Source organism: Mandrillus leucophaeus, unplaced genomic scaffold (genome assembly GCF_000951045.1).
Source record: "Mandrillus leucophaeus isolate KB7577 unplaced genomic scaffold, Mleu.le_1.0 Scaffold143, whole genome shotgun sequence".
NCBI lineage: Eukaryota > Metazoa > Chordata > Mammalia > Primates > Cercopithecidae > Mandrillus > Mandrillus leucophaeus.
The window spans coordinates 5,080,465-5,099,587 of NW_012101399.1; the positions used below are offsets into that span (position 1 = coordinate 5,080,465).

A 19,123-nucleotide genomic window follows, 5' to 3' on the forward strand; every position below is an offset into this window, starting at 1 on the left:
AAAGGGTACACATATATGTATATGTTTTTGTATTTGAGTATGAGAGGCCCGTGGTACAGTAAGTAAGCCATAAGCACAGGGGATCTTTTCAAGACTGACTCACATTTTTATGTAGCAGCTATCCAGATTTTCATATGCTGGCTGCCCATTATATGTCAAGTACTGAAGACTAATAATAGATCTCATTATGAGAAGAATTTAGATTACAACACAGGATCTTTACTTTAGATCAGTAGTTTTCCACCCTGTCTTGCATATTAGACACAACTGAGAACTTTTTCAGTAAACTAGGCCCCAGCACACAGAAACTTACTAAGTTCTTCATGTTATGTGCAGTCAGTGTTTCGCATCATGGCTAAAAAGTTTTGCTACAGCTATTGGCAACTACTTTTCCAACTGAGGAATTATGGAGTGAGTATAGGAAGTTGCTAAGAAATATGAGTGATGAGCAGAATCACCTGGGATGATATTAAGAATGCAGATTCCTAAAGTACATCCCAAACCTAGTGATCAACTGCTCATCAGGAAGATTAGGAATCTGAATTTTTCGTAAACATGTGAACTGTTATCAGGAATCCATGTATTCAATATACAAAATCGAACTTAAATATCAAAAAAAGTGCTATGTTTGAAGTAGTCATCTGGCAAGATGACTGAATTATTTTTAAGAACGTTGCCATCTCCAGAATATTTTTTGAAATGTTCTTTGGAGGTGGTTTAGTGATCCTCCCACCTCAGCCTCCTGACTAGACAGGACTATAGCCACCATATCTAACTTACTTTTCTTTCTTTTTTTTTCTTTTCAGAGACAGGGTCATGGTATATATTGCCTAGGCTGGTCTCAAACTCCTGACCTCAAGCAATCCTCCCGCCCTGGCCTCCCAAAAAAGTGCTGGGATTACAGTTGTCAGCCATCATGCCCAGCCCCACTATCATCTTAAAGCTGCTTCATATTCTTCATTCTGAACACAACTGTATTTTATAGAGGACACCACAGGATACAGTAGCATTCTTGAATCTGGGGATCAGAAAATTTCTTTAGATGTGACCTCATGTCAGTGTTCTGTTTTATCGAATTCTATGATAAAGGACAATTATTTGTAATCACTGACAATATTCTAGGAATTCCTAAAACGCTGATGCACGGCAGTTTCAATGGAGTAATGTTCCAAAGACAGTGAAAATGTAATTAATAATAACTGAGTCACATTATTGGTTCTTAATATCAACCAATTTTTTCTTTTTTTGTGAGACAGAGTCTCGCTCTGTCACCTAGGCTGGAGTGCAGTGGCGCTATCTCGACTCACTGCAAGATCCACCTCCTGAGTTCACGCCATTCTCCTGCCTCAGCCTCCTGAATAGCTGGGACTGCAGGTGCCCAACACCACACCTAGCTAACTTTTTGTATTTTGTTTAGTAGAGATGGGGTTTCACCGTGTTAGCCAGGATGGTCCAGATCTCCTGACCTTGTGATCTACCCACCTCGGCCTCCCAAAGTGCTGGGATTACAGGTGTGAGCCACCTCGTCTGGCCAATATCAACCAATTTTCTATGCCATTTCCACCCTGACTCAAAAGAGTAAGAAGTGTTCAATGACGGATAAAATGATAGTGATGCTTAAGAATAACAGATTTAAGTTCAGTAGAAAGACAAATTCTATCCATCTTTGTAAAGCAGATTTAAAATTTGAGGTCTGCAGTCTGCTATTGCAACTACATATAAAATAATCCTTCCCTCACTGCATATTTCAGAACTTATACAAAGCCTCTCCAAATGAACACAATAATGACAAAAGCAATTTAAATGCCCATTCTAAAAACTGTTAGCTTCAGATTAAAACCAAAATGTTAAATTTTGAGAAACTGTAAAATGTAAAGAGCCACTCAGTGCCATACATATTAAGTTAATTACACCATACCTGGTTTTTCTTTATTTACTATAGCAAAGACAGAATCCTCAGCTTGGGCAACAGTAAAGAGGGCATGAAGTTTACATCCAACTGTGAAAGTCTGAAAGATAAAGAGCACCATAGTGTTTACTGTCTGTTCCCTCCAGTAGAACATAAAATCCATTAAGGCAGGGATTTTCACCTATTTTGCTCATTGCTGTATTCCCAACATAAGGAGAGTACCTGGCCTATAGAAGACAACTGATACATATTTGTTAAATACCCTTTCAAGTTTCCTACATATAGATCTGATTCTTTTTAATGGTTTTATGGTATTGTATTGAATGTATCATAATTTTAACTGATTTCAAGGTCATATTTAACTTTTTTCCTACCATAAACAATGCTATAAGGCCTTTGTGTACAGGCCATTATTTCAACAACAGATTCTTAGAAGTGAGACTGCTGTAGCAAAACGTGTTTATTGATTTTCAGTTTTAACTCTCATTGTGTACAAAAGTGCCTGTTTCTCTCTACTTTACCTATCACTAGATTTTTTTCAATCTACAATTTGGCTAAATTTATGAGGGGAAATATTGTGTCATTTGTCTTAGATTTCTTTATTAATGAGTTTAAGCAGCTCTTCATATTTATTGGCTAATTGTATTTCTTTTCTGTGAATTTACATATTCCTACTTTATGCCATTTTCTTCTACCAGGCTTTTAGTTTTTCCTTATTGGTTTTTGGGAATATTTTTGTATATGTGGAATAGTATCTTTTGTAAATATCTTCTCCCAGCTTTAACTTGTCTTTTACAAGTGGAAAATTTTTATATAGTCAAATTAATTTTTTTGATGCTATTTTGTAACTTGTTTAGGAAGTCTATTTAAATATTTGGCCTTATAGAAAGAAACAGTACATCTACCATTAAATTACACTGCCTTTTTTTTTTCACATAAGGAAAAGTAAAGATCAATCCACATACCTTTATTAAGATGCCATCTATATAGTCCCACAGTTTAATTGTGCCATCAAGGGAACAAGAATATAGCTAAAAGGGTAAAACAATACAAAATTGATTACAAAAAAGAAATTCATCAATATATCAAATGAATAATTAAACGCTGATGGGGCATTTTCTATTCATTAATTCACGGTTAATCTTAAAGAGGTAGAGTCATTTATTTACATTGCTTCTGCAAAACAATCTTTTCACAGCTTTCTGCAAGAAGCAGATCCATCCTTTTCAAGTTTTAACTAAAAGAGAGAGGAAAAAAGTTGACATTCTATCTTGAAGAGGGAAATGTTAAGGTTTTGAATGAGATATGAAAAGTACCTAGGTGCAGTGGCTCCCATCTGTAATCTCAGCACTTTGGGAGGCTTAGACAGGTGCATCACTTGAGGCCAAGAGTTCGAGATCAGCCTGGCCAACATGGTGAAACCCCATCTCTAGTGAAAATACAAAAATTAGCCAGGCGTGGTGGCACATCCTGTAATCCTAGCTACTCGGGAGGCTGAGGTTGCAGTGAGCTGAGATCACATTGTTATACTCCAGCCTGGGAGACTGAGACTCTCCAAAAAAAACAAAAAAAAAAAACAAAAAAACAAACACACACACACACACAAGAGCTTGTTGCTCTTCCTGCCAGAACTCAGTTTACTCAGTTTTATCAGCCAAACTCCTTTCACCTTATATGAATATTAAGGGAGTGCTTCTCAAGTGACTGAAGAATATTCTGCTTAAAAAAAATTTCTTCCAATCCATCAAGGACCAATACTTTCATAAAATACAATAGAAATTATAATACACTTGGATGCTATGGCAATGTCAAAGTGTTCTGTGACACTAACTTTCTGTACTCTTATACAGAATGGTAACTAATGGTTTAGGACACTGGTCTGTGGACCATACTTTGGTAGTACCGGAAGACCTTACTAACACATAGGTTTACTTTTGTTCTAGTGTACTTAGTTTTAATAATACTAAGTTTCCACTAGATTTTTTTTTTTGTTGTTATAGGAAAATACTTTGCTTATAATGTTGACAAAGAATTTTAATATTTTTAAAGAAAGCGGCAATTTTAGGATTTCTGCAAATAGAGACATGGACTCAAAGAAGAGAAATGTAAAAATGTTGGAGTAAAACCATGTTATCTATCCAAGTCAAAAAATTATAGTAACTAGGAAATTTATATCACAATTACTGCATATCAGAATCATAAATATGGACTAGTAGAATGTAACAAGTCAAACATATAATTACTGTCAAAACGATGGTTAATACACAAATACTGTGACTCCTAAGTCCAGAACTGCTGCCCCTGCACCTCAACCAAATCTACTGATAAAACTGCCCTTCTCTAATTTTATTCACTTTTAGTCACCTGAAACAAAGATTTCATGCAATGTGTCTACATTTTTTTTTGCTATAAAACTTAGTATATGGACTTCACAAATTTCAATTTTAACAAAATAATAGTTTTGCTGTTGAAAACATTCACATACCACACATAGTGATAAACTTTTGTCAAACCCTCAGAGGATGGCAAGGATAAAATATGTACTTGGGTCCTGCAGGAAAGTTACCTAACTTTGATTTTTAGGAGTAGCTCATTTAATTTTGGAAAGAAAAGATCGGTGCTACTTTATTTCCTTTGGAATAAGAGTATATGGCAATGCAAATCCATCCTTGATCAGTAATTTCCAAGTTGGCTGTGACTAATCCAGGAAAATGGAATTGGATTAAAAATAAGAACAAGAACAAAATATTGTTGAGATAAAATTTTAGTAGATTTGCTGAAACTTAAGAACAGAATTAAAATGACCATTTCATTATTCTTAAATACTGAGAAAGAAGGGCTGCTTTGTGGGGGAAGTGGGAAAATTTGCACTAAATTAAATTCCCAAATTTGTCTTGAAACTAACTAATTGACCCACTCACCAAATAAATTTTCTTATCTAGATACCGGTATTAAGACTAGTCAATATCTAGAGTAAGCCAGAGCCTCACTTCTAAAGGAACAGATCTACCAAATCAATACCTCCTGGCCCACATTTTTCAAAATGTGTTCTAGAAACCAAACGGTTCACAAGTCAAGTAAGTTTGAGAAACACCAAATACTACATACCCCTTTTGGACATTCACAATGCATGTAAGGGAACCTAAGAAGACCTACAATCAACAAATACATTTACCTGTGCCAAGCCCTTAATTTCAGAGACTCATACAGCCAAGAATATCCTTCTCAAGTAACACTTATTAGCATTCTGTGGAACAAATGATTCACAGAATACGCTATAGGCAATGTAGTTTAGTAAGTGAAAAATACCCTACAACTGAAAATAAATATTTTGCTTATAACCTGGAAAGTTTCCCAGCCAAATTCGACTCGAATTTTTCTGTAAAGAACAAAGCCAATCTTAAAGTATTCAGCTATAACTGTATGACACCTGTAGATGGTTGTTGGGGTTAAGTTGGATTCCAGTCACCAGATTTCTGTGTCCATGTAGTATGTGTACACACTCTTCTGTAACTGTGCTGTAAACTTTAACAAAATCTCCAGAGACACAGAAGATATACCTGGAAAAAAAAGAAAGAAAAGTAAGTTTTACATACTGTATTAGTCTGTTTTCACACTGGTGAAAAACACATTTTTCATCTTGGTTTCAGTGGTCTTGAACTCCCAGCCTCAAGTGATGCACCTGCCTGGGCCTCCCAAAATGCTGAGATTACAGGTGGGAGCCATTGTACCTGGTGCTTTTCATATTTCATTCAAAACCTTACCATCTCCTTCTTCAAATTTATAAAGGAAAGAGATTTAATGGATTCGCAGTTCCACGTGGCTAGGGAGGCTTCACAATCATGGTGGAAGCAAAAAGCATGTCTTACATGGTAGCAGGCAAAAACAGAACTTGTGCAGGGGAGCTCCCCTTTATAAATCCATCAGCTCTCGTGAGACTGATTCACTACCACAAGAACAGTATAGGGGAAACTGCCTCCATGATTCAGTTATCTCCAACTGGGTCCCTCCCACAACACGTGGAGATTATGGGAGCTACAATTCAAAATAAGATTTGGGTGGGGACACAGCCAAATCATATCACATACTCGACAGGTAGTAGGATCTTTTTACTGTCCATGATAAAAATGCAACAGAGGTTTCTTTTGGTATAGTTTAAGAATTGTGGCTGGGCGCAGTGGCTCAAGCCTGTAATCCCAGCACTTTGGGAGGCCGAGATGGGCGGATCACGAGGTCAGGACATCGAGACCATCCTGGCTAATACAGTGAAACCCCATCTCTACTAAAAAATACAAAAAACTAGCCGGGCGAGGTGGCGGGCGCCTGTAGTCCCAGCTACTCGGGAGGCTGAGGCAGGAGAATGGCGTAAACCCGGGAGGCGGAGCTTGCAGTGAGCTGAGATCCGGCCGTTGCACTCCAGTCTGGGGACAGAGCGAGACTCCGTCTTAAAAAAAAAAAAAAAAATTGTATACTCAAATTTGTGTGCCTTTTGTCTATGGGGACATCTATGACCAATCAGTTCATTAACTCAGAAGAGATTATTAACTCAGAAAAGATTAATGACGCCAATGTCATATCTCTTGCCTGTTTGTAGACAGAGGCTATAAATGGAATTATCCTGCAAAAACAGCCAACTTAACCAAGTTGCCTGCTCATTCAATGGATGCAGACAGTGTCCTAGTCACTATCAACTATTATTCTTCAATAGTACTGCCAACAGCAGTGTTTTTCCATGTCCCCAACCTCTCCACGGTTCACTGGCAACACCAGCTTACAAATGCTAAGTCAAAGGTTCTGCTCCAGTTGGTGAGGTCTGGGCCTTTTGTACAGAAAAATACAAAGACTTTATTCCATTTTTTTTTTCTTGTTGCTGAAATGCTGGCTTTGCTTTGTCTTTCTGGATTTGTGGATTTCTTCCATGTAGTAGCAGCTACTAAATTACTAAAAGTGGTTAAGTTGGGGCACTATTTGACTTTCATGATATCATCACAGAACAAGGCTCAGAAATATAAATCTTCTTGTATCTTCCAAGTAAAAAATATTTGCTCCGTGCCTATTATATCTATAGCAGTACTCTTATTTATGGTTTCACTTTGCCTGGTTTTAATTACCTACAGTCAAGATCAATCTGAAAATATTAAATAGAAAATTCCAGAAACAATTCCTAAGTTTAAAATTTTATGCCATTCTCAGTAGTGATGAATTCCCCTTGTCTCACCTGAGATATGAATCATTCCTTTTTCCAGTATTCTCTGCTGTAGACACACCTGCCAGTTAGTCACATAGAAACTATCTAGGTTATCCTATCCACTATTGCTGTACTGTAGCACTTATGTTCAAATAACCCTTATTTTACTTAATAATGACCCCAAAGTGTAAGAGTAATGATGCTGACATACTGTTATAATTGTTCTATTTTACTAGTTATTGATGTTAATCTCTGTGCCTAATTTATAACTTAAAATTTATCATAAGTATATATGTATAGGAAAACATACAGTATATATAGCGTTTGGTAGTACCTGTGGTTCTACGCATCCACTAAGGGTCCTGGAACATATCCTCTGTGGACAAGGGAGGGTCACTGTATTACAACACACTAAGAGTAAATCTGTTGCAAACTGGGACCACTACTATCCTAGTTTATCAGTTCAAGATATTTGATTTTCACATGTTCATCTCTTGGAAATTAGGATGCATCTTATAATCCATGGAACCTTGTAAGTGCTGTCAGCCAGGAGGCATGGTTGTATGAAATGGTATAAGATCAAGAATGTATGAGCAACAAAGCATTTACATAACCTCCCCTTTGGCTGCAGCCTCTTCTCCATTCCCATGAGTACTTCACTTCAGAGGCTTAACATCTCCAGCGTGGACCACTCTTCAGGGCTTCCTACAGTCTCCAGGTACAGTCCTTCAATGCAGCTTTGACAGTCAAACCAGACTAATTTTGCAAATTTGACCGTATTACTTCCTCAGATAAAGTTAAAATCCTTTAATGTTTTCCCTCTGCCTTTAGGAAATGATCCAATTTCTTAAGGCTTTGGTAGTCTGATCCCAGTCTAACCTGAACTACTTTTTCACTTAACATTGTGCTCTATTAAAATAGTTCATAACTCCAACAATTTCCCCCATCCCCCAGACACACCCTATCAATATGAAAGGTCGTTTAGATATGGCTTCCTTGAGACAGTGGTGGGTAGGGGGCTACTGCTGGCCAAGAAAACTTTCCCTAATTGCTTCTGATAAGCTTCCTCAGAAAAAAGGAATGTCTTCTCTTCTGGTTTCTCAGCAAAGAACAATGGTTTCAATTACTTAAGTGCAATCCTTCAAAGTCAACTTTCTCTCCATGATTTTGCACTCTCTGGTATCTACATAGAACACGTTTTCTAACTTTTTTTTTATTTCCTAAGAGTAAGCTTTTTATTTTTCAACTTTTAATTTTGAAATCATTCTAGATTTACAGAAGAACTACAGAGTTCCTATATACACTTCACCTGGCTTCCACAAATGTTAGCACTTTACATAAGCACAGTACATTAGTCAAAACTAAGATATTAACATTGGTACATGACTATTAACTACATAATTTATGAGTTCTTCACTTTTTCCATTAATGTCTTTTTTATGTTCCTAGAATCCAATCCAGCATACCACATTAGTTGTCATATCTTCTCAGAACCCTCCAATCAGTGACAGTTTTTCAGTCTTTCCCATTTCTCAGAACTCTTGACTACTGCTTTAAGATTCACCTCAGAATTTTCTCCCGGAAGCCCTTCCTCATCTTCCCATTCTAGATCAGCACCAGTCCTAATGTGCTTCTACACAACGGTGGGCTTAGCTCCATGACTGAACTTACCACAAGGCATTAAGACTGTGTACTATGTTTCTCCTCTACCAGACTGTGAGTTCTTTGAGGTGAGACACTGTGTTTTCACTTATTAGAAACAATAATAAGTCAAACACAAATGGATTTGAATGCCAGCTTTATTATGTATTAGCTGAATGACGTTGGAGAATTTAAACTTCACATCTCCACTTACAGTTATCCATTGTAAAATGCAAATAACACTTCTCATAGAGTTTAAGTGAAACAATGCATGCAAATGCAAGCTTAGCATACACAGTAAGCACTCACTAAATAGGGATAATACCTTAACCTTGTAGACTGGAAGGTGTGTAATGCACCCACCACAACACCTGTCACATAGGATTCATTTTGTTGAGAAAGTGAAGAAGTAAGAAATTAGGGATGTTTCAAGTCAGAACCAGGATTTAAACTGGACTCTGAAGAATGTATGATTTAAGGGGTGGGAAGAAAAAAATAGCAACATAAGCAAAAGCAAGGAAATAGTATGATTATGTACAAGACACAGATAATGTACTTATCTGACAAGCAAAGTGTCTATAATGGGTAGTTTCAGGAAACAGTTGGGTAAGAAGAGTTGAGCTATATTAGAGAAGGGAATGAAAGCCACATAGAGGAGCTATAGTTGAGGCAACAAAAAACTGTTACAAAGTTCTGAGCAAGACTAGGAATAAGAGTTAGAGTAAAAATGTTATAACAGTAACAACTTAGGAAAATTGTTACAGCAGCAATACTCAGAATGATCTGTAAGGGAAAAATAGTGAGTTTGGGACATTAGCTTGTGGGTAGTTTAGGAAAGTGAAAGGCAAGGATGACTCATTGTTTCAGTTTTCTCTACCCTAACAACCCCAGTGCAATAATTCATAGCACCATATAATTGCGGGATGCCGCAGAATGGGATGCAAACAGAACTGGACTGTGAGTCGGTAATACCTAATACGGAACACCAGGAACTTACATATATACCCACATGCCCCTCAGAACAACCCACTCAAGTACCCAGAACAGAGTTTTTGTTTTAGTTTCAAGAGGAAGCTGCCAAAATTCCACAAGTCTGTCGTTTTATGATTTTGGCTTTCTTGATAAGCACCTTGAGGTAAAATGCAAAATTATTCCTCTTTGTATAAGGCAGTCAACCCATTGTGGTACCTTGTAGATAATATTCAAATCTTTGCTGAGTTCATTATAATCCTGTTCATTTGTTCGAGAAATGGTTTTAATTATCAGCTTATATATAAATGACAAAAAAAAGAAAAAAAAAAAGAAAAAAAACCAACCTCTAAATCTTGACCAAGTTCCCCAAACTTCAGTCCTGAATTTCTACCTACTACTAGCTATATCCATCTGTTTTACAGGTACCTTAGAGTTAATAACCCTGAACTGAACTCTATCTTCCCATTAACACTGACTGTGAAATCACTCTAAAACCCTGTCTCTTTTTTCCATGTTCAATATTACCTTAGTTTGGGCAAGAGTGATTTCTTGCTTGGATGCCAGCACTGGCTAACCCCTGGTCTCTATTCTTCCAGAGTCTATTCTTGCCATCTCTTATACCCTATACTGCAATTACACTGACTTTACACAGAAGGCTCAATCCCCCCAGTTTTCAAGGCCCCCAGATTTCAAGCTTGTTTGCCTGGCATTCCACCCCCCAGTATCACTGGCGAGGCAAACTCTTGCCATTGCTGCAAGATCCACTACTGAAGGGAAAACTGACTATGTAACTCCCTCTTCTATGCCATCACTATACTTTGGGTACACCAGCCTACCCAGCTCTCATTTCTCCACTCACCAACATGTATCATAGTTTCACAGTTTTCAGGTTAACACTATCGAAGAAACACAATCAAATTACAACTGATTACTGCTGTCCCCTTAAAGAATTAAAAAACCATTCTCTTTGGTCCAAACAACAACCAACAACTGGCTGCACGTGTCCTTTCCAACCTCATTTCCCACTATCTCCCTTATATATCATTCTCACTAGCTAGCTGTACCAGCCTGTTCAACAGATATCATTTCTGTCTGTCTTGCTTACACTGTCTTCCCCATCTGAAATGTCTTCTGTCCATATTCCCCACTTAAAATATCATCTAGGCCTAGCACAAATGTCACTTGCTCAGCAGCCTTCTCCATCCTTCTTAGTTTGGGAAGTAATCTCTTCTTATGAGCTCCTTCCTACAGGACCAAAGTAAGAAAAATCTGTTACTGAGTATTCCTTTTCCTCACTAGACTGTAAACTCCTCGAAGGCAGGATCAATATTAAAATTATCTTAGTTTTTGTCATTGCAGCATGTTATACATAATATATAGTTGACAAATACTTAAAAAATGAATTGTTGGGCTTAGCAAATGAAACACATAATGGACCTCATTATAATGAATAAGGTATAGAAACAGTACGCTGAAGAAACTGGTTACATGGATATGAGTCCGACGTGTCAGAGTGTGAGCCTCTAAAAGTCTGTTTCTTCCTTTGATTCATAAGATCAATGTAAACAAAGCCTAAGGACTCATTTTTTTTTTTTTTTGGCTTCTAAGGCAATTTATGAAAGCTCTTTCAGTCATGCATGCATTGCCTTCAACAACTACCTGTCATACACTCATATGCAGAATATTGTGGGGGTGGGCCGGGCACGGTTGCTCACTGTAATCGCCGCACTTTGGGAGGTTCAGGTGGACAGATCACTTGAGGCCAGGAGTTCCAGGGCAGCCTGGCCAACATGGCGAAACCCTCTCTCTACTAAAAATACAAAACTTAGCTGGTGTCGTGGCCCGCGCTTATAATACTTGCTACTCGGGAGGCCGAGGCACTAGAATTGCTTGAACCAGGGAGACGGAGGTTGTAATGAGCCTAGATTGAGCCACTGCACTCCAGCTTGGGTGACAGAGTGAGACTCTGTATCAAAAAAAAAAAAAAAAAAAGAATATTGTGGAGGCTACAAACTTTCATAAAATACTATCTCTACTCTTCTAAGACAGAAAGGGTTTTTTGATTTTATTAAGTGTCACTCTACCTAAAGTTATCTGAAAACCTGACAATACAGTAATAATGATTACAGCTACATACATTGAGCCATTATATGCTGGGCATTGCTGTCTGTAGTCTTAACATATTGAGGCATTTGATCCTCCCAATAACCGTGTGAGATGAACTAAATATTATCCCCCTTTTACAGACGATGGCAACTGAGGCAAAGATTAAAAAACTTACAAAGATTTCATAATGTAAGAAGTGGATTTTGAAGCCAGGGAATGGTTTGGTTTCCAGCTACACTGAGAAAAAAGACCAAGTCTTAGCGTATTTTTTTTACCTCATAAAGATCTAACATCTGTTTTCACGTAAAGTTCCAAAAAGACTGCACTATGCTCTATGCTTCAGGGGTGAGGAGTGGATAAAAAAAGCCTAATATTTTTAGGTTTTAGTCACTCCAAAACATGATTCTGTACGAAAGAGTAGGTACTGCAAAAGTAGTGGCATACACATCCACGCATGGACCATTTTCCAGCCGCCCGAGCACCTTCCAGATCCTCGACACGGAGACCGGCTCCAGGGCCTTTCAATCTACCTGCAGGCAAACTGTCCAGGAATCGGGGGGCGCACCCCAACCTGCAGTGCTAACCGGACCTCCCGGGTACCCTGGGGATCCCCCACACGCGCGTGCTCTACCCAAAGCCCATATCCGCCAGGCTGGCGAGTCCGAACGCGACTGACAGTTCCTTCTCCCCGACCCTCGAGAAACTCACGCCCCGCCCCTCAGCCGACAAAGCGCGGTGCCCCTCATACTTAGAATCTGCAGAGAACACAGCTCTCCTAAAGTTCAACTCGCTGCCGCCACAACGAACCACGCGGATGCTCTCCTCTTCCACCATCTTTGCGCAGTCGCAGAATGACCAATCGCTGGTCCCGCCCTGAACTTCCTATATTGAGCCAGGAGTAACACGGCTGTGCCCAGCCCACAGAACCCACCCACGGGCCCTTCTAGGCCTGAGACTCCGTGGTTCCTTGCCATCTCTTATACCCTATGCTGCAATTACACTGACTTTACACAGAAGGCTCAATCCCCCCAGTTTTCAAGGCCCCCAGATTTCAAGCTTGTTTGCCTGGCATTCCACCCCCCAGTATCACTGGCGAGGCAAACTCTTGCCATTGCTGCAAGATCCACTACTGAAGGGAAAACTGACTATGTAACTCCCTCTTCTATGCCATCACTATACTTTGGGTACACCAGCCTACCCAGCTCTCATTTCTCCACTCACCAACATGTATCATAGTTTCACAGTTTTCAGGTTAACACTATCGAAGAAACACAATCAAATTACAACTGATTACTGCTGTCCCCTTAAAGAATTAAAAAACCATTCTCTTTGGTCCAAACAACAACCAACAACTGGCTGCACGTGTCCTTTCCAACCTCATTTCCCACTATCTCCCTTATATATCATTCTCACTAGCTAGCTGTACCAGCCTGTTCAACAGATATCATTTCTGTCTGTCTTGCTTACACTGTCTTCCCCATCTGAAATGTCTTCTGTCCATATTCCCCACTTAAAATATCATCTAGGCCTAGCACAAATGTCACTTGCTCAGCAGCCTTCTCCATCCTTCTTAGTTTGGGAAGTAATCTCTTCTTATGAGCTCCTTCCTACAGGACCAAAGTAAGAAAAATCTGTTACTGAGTATTCCTTTTCCTCACTAGACTGTAAACTCCTCGAAGGCAGGATCAATATTAAAATTATCTTAGTTTTTGTCATTGCAGCATGTTATACATAATATATAGTTGACAAATACTTAAAAAATGAATTGTTGGGCTTAGCAAATGAAACACATAATGGACCTCATTATAATGAATAAGGTATAGAAACAGTACGCTGAAGAAACTGGTTACATGGATATGAGTCCGACGTGTCAGAGTGTGAGCCTCTAAAAGTCTGTTTCTTCCTTTGATTCATAAGATCAATGTAAACAAAGCCTAAGGACTCATTTTTTTTTTTTTTTGGCTTCTAAGGCAATTTATGAAAGCTCTTTCAGTCATGCATGCATTGCCTTCAACAACTACCTGTCATACACTCATATGCAGAATATTGTGGGGGTGGGCCGGGCACGGTTGCTCACTGTAATCGCCGCACTTTGGGAGGTTCAGGTGGACAGATCACTTGAGGCCAGGAGTTCCAGGGCAGCCTGGCCAACATGGCGAAACCCTCTCTCTACTAAAAATACAAAACTTAGCTGGTGTCGTGGCCCGCGCTTATAATACTTGCTACTCGGGAGGCCGAGGCACTAGAATTGCTTGAACCAGGGAGACGGAGGTTGTAATGAGCCTAGATTGAGCCACTGCACTCCAGCTTGGGTGACAGAGTGAGACTCTGTATCAAAAAAAAAAAAAAAAAAAGAATATTGTGGAGGCTACAAACTTTCATAAAATACTATCTCTACTCTTCTAAGACAGAAAGGGTTTTTTGATTTTATTAAGTGTCACTCTACCTAAAGTTATCTGAAAACCTGACAATACAGTAATAATGATTACAGCTACATACATTGAGCCATTATATGCTGGGCATTGCTGTCTGTAGTCTTAACATATTGAGGCATTTGATCCTCCCAATAACCGTGTGAGATGAACTAAATATTATCCCCCTTTTACAGACGATGGCAACTGAGGCAAAGATTAAAAAACTTACAAAGATTTCATAATGTAAGAAGTGGATTTTGAAGCCAGGGAATGGTTTGGTTTCCAGCTACACTGAGAAAAAAGACCAAGTCTTAGCGTATTTTTTTTACCTCATAAAGATCTAACATCTGTTTTCACGTAAAGTTCCAAAAAGACTGCACTATGCTCTATGCTTCAGGGGTGAGGAGTGGATAAAAAAAGCCTAATATTTTTAGGTTTTAGTCACTCCAAAACATGATTCTGTACGAAAGAGTAGGTACTGCAAAAGTAGTGGCATACACATCCACGCATGGACCATTTTCCAGCCGCCCGAGCACCTTCCAGATCCTCGACACGGAGACCGGCTCCAGGGCCTTTCAATCTACCTGCAGGCAAACTGTCCAGGAATCGGGGGGCGCACCCCAACCTGCAGTGCTAACCGGACCTCCCGGGTACCCTGGGGATCCCCCACACGCGCGTGCTCTACCCAAAGCCCATATCCGCCAGGCTGGCGAGTCCGAACGCGACTGACAGTTCCTTCTCCCCGACCCTCGAGAAACTCACGCCCCGCCCCTCAGCCGACAAAGCGCGGTGCCCCTCATACTTAGAATCTGCAGAGAACACAGCTCTCCTAAAGTTCAACTCGCTGCCGCCACAACGAACCACGCGGATGCTCTCCTCTTCCACCATCTTTGCGCAGTCGCAGAATGACCAATCGCTGGTCCCGCCCTGAACTTCCTATATTGAACCAGGAGTAACACGGCTGTGCCCAGCCCACAGAACCCACCCACGGGCCCTTCTAGGCCTGAGACTCCGTGGTTCCGTGCAGCCATCTTTTGTGTGGGCAATGCCAAACTAAGACTCGGCTTCCGTGCAGCCATCTTTTGTGTGGGCAATGCCAAACTAAGACACTTGTAAGAAAAGATGAAAGCAAAACAGAGACTTAGAGAGAATCAGTGTTTTATTATATACCTATACACAATTATTTAATACAGACATATTTCTCTCAAGCCTTGTCAACCTGACTCTATGGCTTTTTCTGCCAGAAGGGAAAGGTGGTGCACAATGTACCACGTGACCTTCAGTAGTCTCATCGGAGGCGTAACTTTCTGGTGTCTGTGATCTCGGCGCTGCAGGATGACGCGAGCCTCTCGCGTCCCTGGTTTTCTTGGTCGCCGCGTTGCGTTATTGGGTGGAAAGGTAGCTTTCTCCTCCTTGTACAGCTTTTTGTTCCTCTCATTAACCATTCTTCTGTTCTTGTGAGCACCGCTTAGGTTCCTACAGAATCTCCACAGTCCTAGGGCCTAGCTTTCTTCCTTTGGAAATCTGGCTCCTACTGCGGTATTCTGGTGCATCTTCCCCAGCGTTCAGTGTAGCTGCTCGGGCTAATCTGACATTCGGCCAGTCCCGCCAGGTTTCAGGGCGCTGCTCTCTGGTTTCCTGGGTTTTACCTTTTCCCATTAGTGGATAGAGCCTGTGGGTTAGGAACCCCTAAAATCCGAAGATGTTTATTTTTGCCAGTTTGTCTCCAGTTTTCCTTTGTAAAGTTACACGTATCATATTCTTGGACCCTGTATATCATGTTGCCTATTTTGATTTCGCTTCTTGATTTGTTGATTTACCACAAAATTACCAAAGTCACAAGTATAGTCACATGCCACGTAAGGATCTTTCAGTCAGTGCATATAACATTGTGATTCCTTAAGATTGTAATACTGTGTTTTTACTGTACCTTTTATGTATTTTAATACTTCAATACTATTAACAGAATAGTATTGGTGTATTATGGCCGGGCGTGGTGGCTCACGCCTGTAATCCCAGCACTTTGGGAGGTCGAGACAGGGGGATCACGAGGTCAGAAGATCGGGACCACAGTGAAACCCCGTCTCTACTAAAAATACAAAAAATTGGCCGGGCGCAGTGGCAGGCGCCTGCAGTCCCAACTACTCTGGAGGCTGAGGCAGGAGAATGGCGCTAACCCGGGAGGCGGAGCTTGCAGTGAGCAGAGATCATGCCACTGCACTCCAGCCTGGGCAACAGAGTGAGACTCCGTCTCAAAAAAAAAAAAAAAAAAAAGTATTGGTGTATTTAAATAATACAATTGTATTAATAATACAATTGCCTGTAATATTGAGTATAGTAACATGTTCAGATTTGTAGCCTAGAAGCAATCAGCTATAAGGTATAGCCTAGGTGTGTAGTAGGCTGTACCATCTAGGTTTGTGTAGGTACACTCTATGATATTCACGCAATGATGAAATCACCTAACATGCATTTCTTAGAGCATATCCCCATCATTAAGCCACACATGATTATACCCATAAGTTTATTTATTGTGGAGAAATACAGTGTCCACGAAGGTCAAGACATCCTGGGACAGCACCACTGTAAAAATCAGGGATAAATTTACTTTTTAACTGAGAAGTCTAGCTTATTAAAGGGCTCAAAACTTTATTATTTGGGGAGCCAGAACTAGAAAGAGAGATATTTAATAATTTTGGTTTATCTCAAGCTGTAACGAGCTTTCTCTTTCATGACTGTGATACCCTTTGTCACAGTGGATGAAGCGTAAAATATCACTTTTGATTCTGCAGCCTTAATCTCTTTTTGTTCAGTCTCTTGATGTCTGCACAGTAAATCTTTTAAAGACTCGGTTGGTACTTTGTAACCTGATACAGGCTTTTCCTTAGGGCCTGAGCCAAGAAACAAAATAAATATTTTCACTCAAATTAGTGTGACTTTAGTTGTATGTTACTGTATGGTAACTTTAGATTTTTCAGAAAAGAATCAGAAATCCTGATATGGACAAAAACTAGCTGGATTGATAAACCTACAGGAGGATTATTTTACACAGGGTTTTAATTTACCCAAGTGCCCAGAAAGATAAGTCATTTGTATTTTGATTTCTTTTTACATAATTTTTAAGGAACCAATGCCGTTTAATTAATAGTGCCTTGTGTTTATCATATAACAAGAAGGCTGAGGTATGCAGAATAGGGCTACTGTAGTGGTTCATTCATGCCACCAGGGACCTATGCTTTCTCTACTTTGTTCTTTCCATTTACTGTCCTTAACTATATTGGTTTTGTCCTTATGCTGACAGTTCATGTTCCTTTCAGTTAGAAGAAATAAGGGAATAGCAAGAAAGAGCATAACCTATATACAGAAGAAAAAGGATTTTCCACATTTATTTTGCCTCTTCCATCCAGGAAATATTTACTAAGTGCCTAGATATGCCAGACATTCCTTTAGGCTCTGGGAATACTGGAGTGAGAAAAATAGTAAACAAAATCCGTGTCTTACTGGACCTTACCTTACCATGGGAAGAAACAAAAACTTACTATACTTTTGATGTCTTTATGTGCCAAGGGGAAACTCAAAGTAGAAAAGAAAGTGAGTATAAGGGTTTGATTGCATTTAGAATGGGTTTTCAGGGAAAGCCTTACTGAGAAGATAACATTTGAAATGACCTGAAAAGGTTGAGAGCGTGAATAAGCCTGGAGCTGTTTGGTGAAAGTGTCAGCCAGAGGCAAGAGTATTCCTTTCCATGTTCGAGATAAGGCAAGAGGCCAGTGTGGCTGGAGAATAATCATCAAAGGGGTATAGTAAAAGATGGGGTCAGAGAGGTAATAAGAGGCCAGTTCATAGGGTCTCCTAGATCATTGTAACAGCTTTGGGTTTTATGAAGACAGTGTGGCCTTTGTGTTAAAAAGTGAAATGATTAGGCTAATTTAAAAAATGTACGTACAATAAAATCTGCTTTCTTTGATATCTATAATGCACAAATTATTGTATCCACCATCACAAATAGGATACAGAAGAATTCCAACACCCAAAGAATTCCCTAGTGCTTCTCCTTCGCTCCCCAAGACCTATCCCCTGGCAACCACTAATATGTTCTCCATCCATAGAGTTTTGCCTTTTCCAGAAAGCCGTATATAAATGGGATCATATAGTATATAACATTTTCAGTCTAGCTTCTTTCACTTAGCATATTGCATTTATGTTATGTGCATCAGTGCTTTATATTGCTGAGTGGTATTCCATTGTATGGCTATTTCACAGTTTATTTGTTGAATGTGTGTATTTTACCCCCAGATTTTAGAAATTATGAATAATACATCTCTAAACATTCATATGTAGGTTTATGTGTGAACATAAGCTTTTGTTGCTCTAGGATAAATACCAGCAAATGGGATTGCTCAAGTCATAAGTGTATGTTTATTTAGGAAATTGCCAAACTGTTTTTTTCCCCAGAGTTACTGTACTATTTTTGCATTTCCATAAGTAATGTGTGAAAGTTGTAGTTACTTTACACCCTTGTCAGGGCTTGGTATTACCAAGTTTTGTAAATTTTATTTTAGCCATCATAATAAGTTTGTAGTGGTATTTCATTGTGGTTTTAATTTTCACTTCCCTAGTGACTAATGCTGAGCATCATTTTATATCCTTTTTGGTGAAGTGTCATCAAGTCCTTCACCCATTGCTTTATTGGTTATCTTCTTGCTGAGTTTTGAGCATTCTCTTTTAAAATTTTTTTATTTTTATTAATAAAATTTAAAAAAACTTTCCCATTAGAAGGATTTAGCCACATTTTTACTGCTTAGTATCTTCATGTATGTTTCTGTTCCCTTCAACAGATAATAAACATCATGTACAGTCTTTCACACCACTGCCCTGCATAATGTACTTAGG

The 19,123-nt window shown here is 39.3% G+C and overlaps 1 protein-coding gene and 1 pseudogene across 2 annotated transcripts in view; both read right to left on the reverse strand.

Annotated features, from left to right (window-relative positions):
* The window catches only part of WDR75 (WD repeat domain 75), a 46,706-nt gene extending 34,021 nt beyond the window's left edge, over positions 1 to 12,685 (reverse strand). Inside the window, 4 exon segments of the mRNA XM_011974260.1 lie at positions 1,919 to 2,009; positions 2,875 to 2,940; positions 5,340 to 5,469; positions 12,565 to 12,685. Coding sequence (XP_011829650.1) covers positions 1,919 to 2,009; positions 2,875 to 2,940; positions 5,340 to 5,469; positions 12,565 to 12,650 — 373 coding nt within the window. The 5' untranslated portion in view covers positions 12,651 to 12,685.
* A 3,021-nt stretch (positions 12,686 to 15,706) lies between these two features.
* LOC105535245 overlaps positions 15,707 to 19,123 on the reverse strand; it is a 19,720-nt pseudogene continuing 16,303 nt past the window's right edge. The window contains exon 3 of the transcript XR_001005402.1: positions 15,707 to 15,919. The product of XR_001005402.1 is annotated as a 60S ribosomal protein L3 pseudogene (transcript). The remainder of the gene's footprint in view (positions 15,920 to 19,123) is intronic.